This window comes from Dermacentor variabilis, chromosome 1, assembly GCF_050947875.1.
Source record: "Dermacentor variabilis isolate Ectoservices chromosome 1, ASM5094787v1, whole genome shotgun sequence".
Taxonomy (NCBI): Eukaryota; Metazoa; Arthropoda; class Arachnida; order Ixodida; family Ixodidae; genus Dermacentor; species Dermacentor variabilis.
The window spans coordinates 24,374,590-24,387,450 of record NC_134568.1 but is presented as its reverse complement, the minus strand read 5'-3'; the positions used below and the strand labels follow the sequence as shown (position 1 = coordinate 24,387,450).

At 45.8% G+C, this 12,861-nt stretch overlaps 1 protein-coding gene across 1 annotated transcript in view; it reads right to left on the bottom strand.

The window, feature by feature from the left end:
• LOC142569095 (uncharacterized) overlaps positions 1-6,369 on the bottom strand; it is a 126,988-nt gene extending 120,619 nt beyond the window's left edge. Inside the window, exons 1-3 of the mRNA XM_075678601.1 lie at positions 6,281-6,369; positions 5,792-6,193; positions 3,814-4,056 (exon numbers count right to left, since the gene is read on the bottom strand). Coding sequence (XP_075534716.1) covers positions 3,814-4,056; positions 5,792-6,193; positions 6,281-6,369 — 734 coding nt within the window. The remainder of the gene's footprint in view (positions 1-3,813; positions 4,057-5,791; positions 6,194-6,280) is intronic.
• Between the last annotated feature and the right edge of the window lie 6,492 nt (positions 6,370-12,861).

The window sequence follows — 12,861 nt, the reverse complement described above, 5'->3', positions numbered from 1 at the left end:
CTTCCCCAAACAGTCTGGTAACTTCAACGTAGTGGGGCCCCCAATCCGCTTCCACATGGCTAGTGAACCCACACTACCAGCAGAGGGGAGTCCACGTGAAAGGTCGCCTGTCACCAGGGAAGCAGCGACCGTACCGTCACCTCTTCAGCTTACGACAAACGCAGCTGAAGTCGCAGCAAGGCCGCCTAGAGAGGCTCGAGTTGTTTTGCAGCAAGAGCCTGGACAGGGTGCTGCCGAGAAGGTGGAAGCGTGGCGGCTGCAACAGACGACGAGTGAATCCTCAGTCATCATTGTGCGCCGTTGCTTGCGTGCGCCGCCGAACTGCCGTCTGCTCTGGGCTGGGCGAACCTGGTAGGCGAAGAGGAAAGGTGTGGTTGCGCGTGAGTGAGTCACGTAGAGAATCAGTCTCCCTAACTGCACGCGTTATCTTTGGCTGACACAGGAAATGGAGGAATTCTTACGCCACACCCAAAACACTCTATGGCAATCAACAAATTTTTTACGGCTCCGGTCTTCTGAAGCTGTTGACGATGTCTTCTGCACAGTTAATCGAATATAGCTCGGAGCGCCCATCATGCTTTACATGACTTCAAAACCAGTAAAGTGAAGAAAGTGAAAGTGAATCTAGGAAAGAAGGTTTTTTGAAGGAAGAAGTTTTGCCCTAGGTATAGTGAAGGTGATGAAGAAACATTACATAACGTCACTCAATAGGCGACGGGTCTTGTAATAGACAAGAGCAGCATATTTGAGCACCGCTCAATGCGTCTACTCCTCTAATTACTTCGAACAAGCTCGTATCAGAACACGAGCGGTGAATTAACACGCTATAAATAATAATTTTAGTGTGCTGTGACGCATATTAAGAGGAAGGCAATTACGAGTTGCTGAGCGTGGATGACATGGCAAATATCATTTCCGCGGAGTCCGCTGAGGTGGAGAAAGGTTTATGAGAGGGAAAAATGTCATCCACTAGATTGTAGAACGAATCAACCAGGTGTCCACGTTCTTCGGCTTGCCGATTAGTTCGCCCGCGTGCAGCGATTTGATGGCCTTGTAGTTAGCTCATATGGTAGAGCGACCGTCACGGAATGGCGTCGGTATCGGCGTCGATTTTCCGAACAGCACGAACCTTTCTTCGATTTCGAGGATTTCTTCCTCAGAAGCTCATGTGGGTTTCTTTTGCATAGCTTCGTTCCACATTGGGAGGGGACTTTCCCTTTCCTAATCAGCTTGACGCACAGACAGCGACTTGTTATTTTCATAAGATGGTAAGATTTCCGTAAGAACATCGTTGGCAACCTTATGGTCAAGCGACTGGGCTCGCGCAAAACTATTAGCCACGAGAACGAACTAGAGGGGCGCTGTGAGCGCCGCTCACGTGACGTCAGCGGCTCAGCGTGAAACAAGCGGCTCGGCCCAATTTTTCTTTTTTTTTTTTTGAAGTATGCCTTATGGGGCCGTATGGCTGCATCCAGATAAAGACGAAGCGTCATTCATTAGTATGGGACATATTGAAGATATCAAGATTTGCTACTGGAGGGTAAAAAATCAAGTGAGATATGTAAGGCTTGTGGCGTCTTCCTGATGAAGGTTCGCGAGGTTCTCTTTCATGTAGTGACAAGGAGAATAGTTCACCGTTTCAATAATTAAACAACGCTGGATCGAGACATGGAGAGGCAGAAGGTGCTTGAACTGTCCTATTCGAGGAACCCAAAGCTGAGCAGTAGTACCTCGAGTATACTTTATGCATTGTAATTAGCGCTGTCAATAACTGCTTCAAGGTTTCAATTCGAAGTTGTAGTGAACTGATGGATTTCGCGAACAATGCGTGTCTCACCATATCGACAGTCGGTTGCTACCGCTGCGTGAGGGGTGCGCCAAATTTTCGATGAAGCCTACTGAAGGCCACCATGAAACATTTCATCGCTTGCAATTGATTGGCTCTCGATCTTAACCGGAAACATATTCTTTCACGTCATTGCTAGTGCGGAATATGTCAATTCACTATATATGTAAGTACTTTACATACGACCCGCCATAGTGTTATCAGATATTCGTTTTATGGGGGCTGTTTCAGAAAGGGATGAAAGCAGCAGCGAACATTTTCATACTAAATGCGCGCCTAAGTATTTGTTTTATTCTATAATAAAGTGGACATACTGGACTAGAACAACTCACCATAGTAATAAGAATCACCATGACAGCTTCGCTCGGCAGCATTTTTCTAACACGCATAACATGTTGACACCAAATACCAGAACATTTCTTCTGTGTAAAATGCAATGTCTCTCATAGGTAAGTGTTAAGGGAATGTCAACTGTTTATCGAAGTATAATATAAAACGTTGCGTGTTGAATTTGCAGGCATTCTTTGTACGCAAAGTTTATGGACAGACACGGCGCATATATGGATTGCAAAAACAGTAGACCGCTTCAACGCTACTTAGCTTGCGATATCCAAGCCGCAGATTTTCTCGATTCACGCGCTTTTGAAGAAGGAACCCTGGTCCAGGCATGGCAGCAGAAAGAAGCCCGCATATAGTTCAATAAGTACGGCTTGAGCGACCCATACCCCAAGCATGCACCAAGGGAACGAGTGCGCGCGGCAGCCGGGCGAGCCGAAGCGAGCGGCGTCCTGGCCGTCATGTCACCCCCGAGAGAGCGCCACCCCAAATTGTCGCCGCTAATAGGCCTGCAGAGGCAAGGTCGCTATTGTGGCTTTGAACTCGCACACATCAGGTCGGTGTAGGGCTGAGCGTTCCCATCGTGCACCGGCAGGGTTTCTCTTAGTACGGCGTTTGTTTCAAACGAACCTTGTATTCCGTGACTCGTGTTGGCGTCGGTGTTGGTGTTGCTATACGAAAGGACCCAAGCCGCGCGAAAATACAGATTTCTCGTCGGGCTGTGCATTCGGACCGCCGACCTCCGGGTTGAAGAACAACCACCACGCCAGCTGATTCAGCCACTGTCGGTTCACGATACGCGACATTTAAAGCGGGGTTTTAAATGCATGAAGAAGTAGACGCAGCGCAATGTGTGAGCCAATTAGAGACGCCCCCCTTCCTCCGCTGATGGGAAATGGTGTGATGACGTGTTCGCTCGCCTCGCGCACGCCGTCGTTTGGTTTGTTCTGCCGAAGAGGAGGCTGCAGGCGACGGCCGCCCGGTAGTCACGCGTTCTGCCGTAGAACTTGCGGCGTTTGATGAACGCCGCCGGGAACTCACTCGAGAAAGGGCTCCTCGTCGACGTGCCGACCTCGCCGTGAGAGAGCGCGATGCCGAAGCGTTACGACAACGAAGAGCCGCGGATCCCTAGCTTCCCTTCGACCTCTCTTCACAGTAGTGGAAGGGCGGTCAATGTGTTTTAGAGAGCCTCGCTGGTTTTATTTCCTCTTCTAAATATCTGCAAAATAGTTGTATGCCTATTTTGTTCTCCTATTCGAATTTGTATGGGATTGAAGGAAAACCTGCTGTACCCCAATCGGAATTTTGCTTCTTAATGTTGGTCGATTTACACATTCTCTTTCTTCTGCACATTATATTTTCACCAAGGGATTGGACGCTTATACACCAGCCTAGAGCGGTCAACATAGGTCAATATATTGTGTTGAAGTTGGGGAAGCATCCGGAGCCTCTATTCTGACGGAATAGCACACTCCGACTTACGCTGCTCTTCCTGACGCGTTCCGAGTACACATAAATACCCGGACTTATTTCACAGTGTCTCTTTCGACAGCAGTCGTACAAAATGAAATGTTATTTAATATGGCAACAGAAAGTCTTCCGTGTTTCTGTTGCAAAGAAGTTAGTCTTACCTCGCGTGTAGCCTCCAAAGGCAGCTGCTTCGAGTCGCCACGCCGCACGTGTCACTGTTGCACTCAGCCTTGATGGAGTTCGGCATCCTCAACACACACGGCAGCGTGTCACGCAGGTGAATGGGGGGGTTCCAGCCCGAGACGCCGACGCTGTGCTTTGGAGAGGCCACTCCGCCATGCTCGACAACCTGGCGATTCTTGCTCATGCCATCCTCCACGCCATGTGTAATCGGCTCCTCCGACCTGTATGGACGACACATGACGATAATGAACACTATTTTTGAAACGGACAATCGTCAAGCAAGGCTTCGGTGAACGCTGCAGCTATTCCGGTGAAATAGTTCCTGCTTTAGTCCAATACATAGCGTCTACTTAATCACAACACTGATGTCATAATCCATTCGAGAAAGATGAAGAATATATCCTGCTCACCCTGCCAACATTTAAGAAATCGCGAAGTGCAGAATTTAGTAATCTTAGTTCTTGAAGTGCAGCGGCCACGTAGTAAGATCTGAATAAGAAAAGAAGTTGTTGAGCTTTATAGATAGCTAAAGAATCTGTGCGAAAAGTAACTATTTTCCATTCTGTTACGAGCTTCATGTTACGTTGCGACCGCAAAGTGCTCAGGCAGCCACATTATACTTCATGATTATTTTCTTCAATTCTCTTCATTCAGGCACGACTTTATTCAATAATAATAATAATAATATTTGGGGTTTTACGTGCCAAAACCACTTTCTGATTATGAGGCACGCCGTAGTGGAGGACTCCGGAAATTTTGACCACCTGGGGTTCTTTAACGTGCACCTAAATCTAAGCACACGGGTGTTTCCGCATTTCGCCCCCATCGAAATGCTGCCGCCGTGGCCGGGATTCGATCCCGCGACCTCGTGCTCAGCAGCCCAACACCATAGCCACTGAGCAACCACGGCGGGGCGACTTTATTCAAATCAATCAAGATAGAAAGGCACAAAGATAAATAAAGGTACAATAAATGATACGTCCCCAGTGAAATGTTTTTATTGCATCGCACTTTATGCGCTTTTTTGCTTCTTGCGCACTTTTTTGTGTCAAAGTATCCAGCCCTTCAGTAAATTGTGCTACTTGGCATTCCTGCAAAAAAAGTTCTTATGCCTTGAAGGATCTGCTCCAGGCAGTGGGGATATTCTAAAATATTCAGCCAAATGGCACAAGCAACAAAGTCGGTCCACCGTATACAAATCAAATCAGTTTCTTCGTTTACGTGTATTTCAGTAGGACCTATTAAGGTGGCACTATCCTATTAGGAAACAGGAGATTTAAGCAGAGCTAGAGCGCGGACACCTCTAAACTAATTAAGTGAAAGAGCATGGAGAAGCTAGACATTATCGTAATGTTGGCGAAGCAGATGACTAGAGGAGCGGCAAAGCGTCAACGCTAAAATTCACAGCAACGTCGAGGTTAAAAAAGCAGTAAACGTGGCAAAAGCCGCAACGTGCGCGTAAGTTGCGTATACAACCTTGGAACAGTATAACAATGAACACAGAGCGCAATTTACAATGTTATGAACGCAATTTACTATGTTAGACTAACTAGCCCAACAATTCTGTGCAGTGGTGGTTGTTAACAGATTTCTTTATTTTGAAAAATTCACTGAAAAAATATTGAACGTACTGCGGCAAGGGCTAATTCAATCCAATCATGTAAATACTTTGTTATAGCCGAATGCGTTACAGCATGTACAAACTCGGCCATCAATCGTGTTACCACGGAAAACCAGTTGTATAATGAGCTACATTGCTCCCTATTGCCTGCTACACTGAAGCTATTCCTTCATTGTAGAACTGCGTAAAAAAATAAACAGCATTTGTTTTTCTTCGTGAGACAAACAAGCCGTAAATGTGATTCGTCTTAAGTATAAAATAACACATTCGGCCTTTCCACTGAGTGTTTCCAACACAACAGCTGTTTCATCAATGCACAACAAAATCTACTGTACCTGTATATCTGCCGGTGCCCATTGCCCCTCGATGCGGCTACCGTCTGGTGCTTGGCTCGTTGCACAGTGCAGAATGCTTGCTTGATGTTGCATTCAGGCAAGGTGTCCTTCACGCGCATCTCAGCGAGCAGGTCGAACTCAGCCCTCGGGAACAGTCTCCCACGACGCCATATGCAGCTGTTGCCAGCGCGTTCGTTGCCCTTGCTCCAAGGCTTGACCTCAAGGTCCCGTTGGTCTGGAAGGACGTCCTCCATGGTGAAGTTCCTGGACGCGTAGAACTCGTCGTCCTTGGCCTCCTCTGGATGCGCGAGGAGCAAAATCGCCGAAGGCGTCTTGTGAGATGGCGACCCTTCCGAGATGGTGGATGCGCAGCCAAGGAGTAGCCGGCGAACTTCGATGGAGCTGCGTAAATCGATGCCCCTGGCTGGAACTGTGCTGATGCCGTTCTTTTCCGCGATGTTGTAAAGTGGATCCGCTGCGGTTAGCTACGTGTTCTCTAGCACGTGAAGGGTGGTCAATGCCACGTGAGCCTCTTGCGCCTGCACGTGAGGGCAGGCGTCAGTGTCGTTTCTCTTCATCTTCTACTCCATTTTAAGCTTTATTAAAGGGACACTAAAGGCAAATACTAAGTCCATGTGGACTGTTTTAATACCTTTCCAGAAACCTCAAAACGCTTGTTTAGTGCCAAGAAGAGACTTAATTTACGAAAAAATGGTATCTGAAAGGTCCGAATACCTTCTTCGAAATTCAAATCTCCTGCCACCCTACCGGGGGAGGGGTAACGTTGCATACGCCATTGGCGCCCTTTGTTGCCGTCAGTGAGGAAAACGGAGCCCGACAGACGGTGGCAAAGAGCCAAGACAGAGCGGGGGATTCGCAGCTGCAGCTGCTTTTTGGTCAAGTGGCGTAGACCGTTCAGTCATCCCGCGACATCACATCCAAGTTGAATTTCCTGATACTTGCAGTTACTGCGAGTTTCGCAAGCCAGCAAAGCAAGCGCAGCACTACGCGATCAGGAATGTACTGAAACGCGAAAGCGTGGGCGGTGCAGAGTCGAGTGAAAACGAAACCTTTCGACCACCCGCGTCGATGTCAACCGTAATTTCAATGAGTTCTTTCTAAACATGAAATGGAACTGGACAAGTATCATTTTATTTTATCTTATAATACAATGCGATGATGTTTTTTGCAACGAGTAGTTGAGTACTAGTGACCGAATTCAACTCTTGAGTGCTTTCGTCATCGGGCAAGTACTTGAATGTCCTGGGGGAGTCTCTAATCATGTACTGCATTTACCTCGATTTCTCGATCACTAAAGCTCTGTTCGCTATAATATTGACGCCTTAGAGATTCTCGAGCACTTATCTGTCATTTTAGTTTGACTTCGTATTTTCCTTTAGTGTTCCGTTATGTGACGCGCTTCAATATCTTCACGGGCCTTACGCTAAAACTCTTTGATGCGAAGTGAATGATGCAGCGTTGGCGTCACCTCCATGAGTCCAGCTCAGAAGCCCCCATTTATTTGCCGCGGTAATTAAAGGTACCCAGCCTTGGGTCTTGAACATGTTACCTTTAGTTGAGGCGGTCTTTAGTCGCTGTATTCAATAACGTGACATTTGTTGAATCACAGAGCTAGTTAACACTCGATTTGCAATTATGGTGGTGGTATATGATAGGTATCCGACTTCACATGCGATAATCTCACATTTTGGTCTATCATATTGTACTTCGTTATTCCTATTCAGTTGATGAACCCAAACAGCGTGCATTACATTTTCAAAGAGTCAAAGAGTTTATTCAGACAACGTACGGTACAGTTGCCTAGGGTGCAGACCAAAAGGCAAGTAGATGCCTGACAAAGAGTTTGCGCCGTTCTTGCTCCCATTCGAGAGCACAAGACATTCAGCGCATAAAATAACACTAAACGAGATGGATATACAGGGTGGTTGGTTAACATTGAAACTGGAGTTATTTCATATTGAACATTTATGTACAATTGGGAAAATACTGTAAGAAACAACAGGAAAAACAAAAGGAGTGGTCATGCCTGCAGTGACAACAGATACATACGAGTAGTGATGCGATTTTTGAAAGCTTGGAATGATTTACTTTCGTGGATAATGTTTACAGCAGGATGGTGATCATTTAAAAACTGGAAATTACGTAGCTAAATTTTTGGGTGCCATAGTTCGTACGTATTTTTTCCTTATTTTAACATATGTGCCGTTATATAACATATGTATATAACATATACATAACATTTGAAGGTAAGGACTCAGCGATGTGACTGCCACTCTTCCAGCTGCACAAATTGCGAAAAAAAGATTTTCTATGTTTTGTTTATGCTGCAATATTACATAATAGCACATGGGTGAGGCCACATCTTACGCTGCCTACATGAATTTCGTGCTTCATAAAAAGTGCGCTTCGTTCCGCGATAAATCTGCTTCGCGGTTCCAGCACCTTCTCCTTGTTTTCTTTGCCTCTGGTTGCATCTTATGAAAATAATAACTAAGAACTGAGACGACCCAGAATTTGCCATTGATATCGATTGTGGTAGAAAAAACCGCTGTGATCGGCTTAGTTGTGGCAGCTGCGTTAAAGGAAAACAAGTTCGGGATTTCTTGTCGCCCCGGATTGAAATATGCACCACTTTCAGATAATGACTTTCATGAACTCGCTGAGGCAGAGCTTCTAGACAGACTGAGAAACGATAACGTGTATAATATCCACCGAATAAAAATGAGGACAAAATCAAAGATATTCCAACCAAACATCTCGCACTAACATTCGGACCCATCAGGCCATACGCCCCGAGCCTTCGCAAGGGCCACAGATGTCAACGTTATGGCCATGGTTGACGCACAGAGCTGCCAAGAAACATGTGCGAGGTGTGGATATTATGATCGCCCTTCATACAATTGCGATGGCACACTACATTGCATACACTGCGGCGGCAACCACACAGCTTACTCCCGAATGGGCCAGAAAAAAAGACATCATAACTCAAAACGTAAAAGAAAACATCTTCATCAATCAAGCGCTATGACGTCCCACATTCGCCCTATAGTGCAGGGTATGCTGACGCCGCGCGTAGTAGTGCTGCCGTAGCAGGCTCCGGCTTCAGCCCGGCCAACAAAGAGTGTGGCTGCGGTTGTGTCATCAGCCCCCTCAGCGGAATCAGCCAGCGCTGCTCTGCCATCGAAGGAGGGTCCAGCAACCTCCGTGTTCGTGGTCTCAAGGGTCTCGTCTGTCGAGCCGCGCCCTTCCAGGCGTACGCACCGCTCGCATGTGTGGGATTCAAGAGCCACGTCTGAGGCGATGGCTGCAACTCCCAGTCAAACAGCGTTGCTATTACCTAAACAGTGGCGAGAGTCTGTCGACCGCTGGAAAAAAAAAAGGAACCCCGCATAACGGTGTCGGAAAATAGCTCTGCAAGTTAGGTTACCTTTCTTATGTAAGACCTACAGCACAAACCTCTTCTGGAGCATGGACACACATATTGCACTGACACGTTATAAGGGACATCTACGCAAACTGTAGCTCATGTCAAGTAACTGTGTACATTAAGTTTAAAGGCGCTATGTGTACAGGAAACATTCCCTAAAATATACATCGACATACTGTTATTGGACAATATGCCATCTTTCGGAAACACCGCGGTGGTCCGCTGGCCTTGTCGGTTGGTGTGTGCATATATAAATTGTAGATAAAGGTGTTGCCAGCCAGCAATTACCACTCTGAACGCTTCTAGGCCGCGCCGGCGCACGCGGAGGACGACGTCGGTGCGGCCTAGGCCAACCACGTGAGTCGGAACTGAACGTAAGCAGAACGCGCGTTTCTCACGCCCCTGGGATGACGTGCGTGCTCTCAGTATTGATGAAGCAGTGGCAAACCTAACAGCGGTTATAATTGATGCCGGCTCAGTATGTATTGCACAAACTACAAGCTCGACTTGTAAACGACGCATTCCCGGGTGGGATGAGGAATGTAAGGAAGCACAAATATGGGGCAGGATAAGTGATGTCTCCTGCGTGACTCTTCAACGCCAGAGAACCTCACAAGCTTTAAGCATATAAAATCATAAGGAACGCCAACATGACGTACTTGCTAGGTAGAGTACTTAGCTAAAGTACATCTCAGGCATTATTTCATTCAGGCAAGAAACAAATGTATGGACGAGGGTAACAAAATTGATCTGTCGGCCTTGGGTCCCATAATGTAAAGCTATGGTTACAATCGACGCGCCATGTCAGCAATAAGTAAATACAAGGAAACAAAAACAACCTACACAGTGCGTACGCCATGTAAAGTGTAAGAAGCAGCTAATACAGGAAAAAATGCAGTTGGGTGTGCCGTGTAATGTATAGCGTCAAGCGTAATGTATATTATCAGACGTGCGCAAGAACCAAGCGCAGAGAAGTACGAAAGAACATATGGATACCGGCGTCTGAAAGAAGTTGGGGCATGGCAATACGTCATTGATAGCTTTTGAGGAACGCTCAGCCAAGACGACCACAATGCGGTCATCATTGCGATAATGACTCGAGGTGCAATTCGAGTGTCGACACGAATGAATGCACAGATTATGAGCAAACGATGTCACTTGGCAGGGAATTCCACAGATGTATTGTTGAAGGGAAAAATGAGTATTTTAGTGTGTCGCTACGCGAAAAGAATGGTCTGATACATTTATCATGGTTAGTTCGACTGGAGTGACGGCCGGGGGGCACCAAGTAGTCGGATTTTGTTAAGTTTATCAGGTCATGGTAAAGAAGGTAAAGGAACTTCAAACAGGCCAACCTCCTCCGACCAGCAAGTGTCGGTATGCCTGCTTGTGTGCGAAGCGCAGTTATGCTGTCGTACCTTGAATACTTTGTGTATATGAATCGGAGCGCCCTGCTTTGGATCTTTTCTAATGCCAAGTTTAAATACTTTTGATGCGGTTTCCATACTATGCTGCCGTATTCTAATATCGGCCTAACCAGAGGTTTATAAGCAGTTAATTTTACCGAGGTGGGGGCTGTTCTAGCTTTCTTCGTAAAAATCCGAGTTGTTTGAACGCGCGTGCACAAACATTATTGATATGTACGTCCCATTTCAGCGATCTTGTTATTGTGACACCTAGATATTTGAATGAGTCTACTCGTTCCAAGGAAGTATTACTTAGTTTATGTGTGAAATTTAAGGGCTCTTTCTTACGTGTTACAGTCCTACACCTGGTTTTCTGTGTGTTAATTTGCATGCCCCATTTTTCGCACCGGGCAGCAATGTTTCGTAGAGACTTATTAAGTTTTGTCTGTTCATCGGCTGTTCTAACAGTTGTGTATATGACGCCGTCGTCCCCAAAAAGCCTTATTGTAACCTCTGATTCCATACATGTATACAAGTCGTTAATATATAAAAGAAAAAGAGCTGGCCCCAGAACCGATCCCTGTGGCACCCCAGAAAGAACATCAAGATAGTCCGATTCAGTATTTTTTACGTAAACAAACTGGGACCGATTCGAGAGGTAGGCTTCGATCCATGAAACAGTCTTGGGATTAATACCAATTGATTTGAGTTTGAAGATTAGTAAACTGTGTGGAACGCGGTCGAATGCCTTCGAAAAATCGACAAAAATTGCGTCAGCTTGCAGTCTTGAATCGATTGTTACAGCAAAGTCGTGTATAATTTCTAAAAGTTGAGTTACAGTTGAAAGCCCTTGCCTGAAGCCGTGTTGTCTGAAGTATAATAGGTTTTTTTCTTCCAGATAAGTTGCGATAGCTTTATTTATTATATGTTTCATTAGTTTGCAACATGTGCTGGTTAGAGATATTGGCCTGTATGTGTCAAGAAGCTGCTTGTTCCCACCTTTATGAATTGGCACGACCTTTGCGCACAGCCAGTCCGCGGGAAGCACTGCCGTTTCAAGTGATGCACTGAAAATTTTATGCAGGAAGGGGGACAACTGACCCGCGTATCGCTTGACGAAAGTGCTTGATAAATTATCAGGGCCAGGCAATTTTTTAACGTCTATCTGTAGCAGCAAATTCAAAATGCCGGACTCTGTTATCAGGAATTCAGGCATTGCAGAGTCATACTCTGATAAGGACATATTAGGGGTGTGGGCACGGGAGAATACCGACTGAAGATATGCATTGAATGAGTTAGCGACGGTACGCGCATCCTCAACCACTATACCGGCAATTTCCAATTTGATTGGAGGACTTTCCGGTTTTGACAGATACCGCCACAATTTCCGAGGCTGATTTGTCATGAACTCAAGTAAAGTATTAGAAAAAAGTTATCTCTCGCGCTTCTTAACCTTTCTTTCAGTTCTCGTGAAAGCTGACTAACCATAGTGGGATTATGTTTTTTCTTGCGCATCCTTCGAACCCTTCTTTTGAGGTGTATGATAGTTCTTGTAATCCACGGCGACCTCCGCTTTATCCTTTTAAGCTTGGTAGGAATAAAATTACTTTCACAGTGCGGAATCCCATTATTTAATTTTAACCATAGGTCGTTGGCGTCCAACGTACCATCGTCAAAATCATCTTCCATAATTCCTAAAAAATCAATGATGCTTTCATCATTAGCCCTTGCGTAATCCTTAACCAAAATTCTGGTGTCAGTACTAGAGGGCCTTGCACCCGTGCCAAGATCGTCAACCGTCAGTAAAATCATCTTATGGTCGGATATACCCCGCTCTATGCTAACTTCAGGGGTTAAAGATGTGGACACAAAGACAAGGTCTAGCACTGAGCACACTTGCCCTTGGACGCGAGTTGGTTCATGCACAAGTTGAGCTAGCGAGAAAGTTTGCATGATATCAAAAAGAAGATCACAACTTTTCACTTCTTTATTGCCGTTGCTATAACCATTGCTTTTTTGTTTGAGTTTGCTGCAAACCCCCTGTATAACAAAGCGCCTGTATTGTTTATATGTCCACTCCTGTATGAGCCTCTCAAGGCTCACAGTATTGATAAATAAATAAAATAAATATTCCAAGCTGGTCTATACTCCAAGGTCGCTATAACGTAAAGCTATTTCAAACTTTTCTCTTCAAATTCTGCAATCAGCCCTCCGCG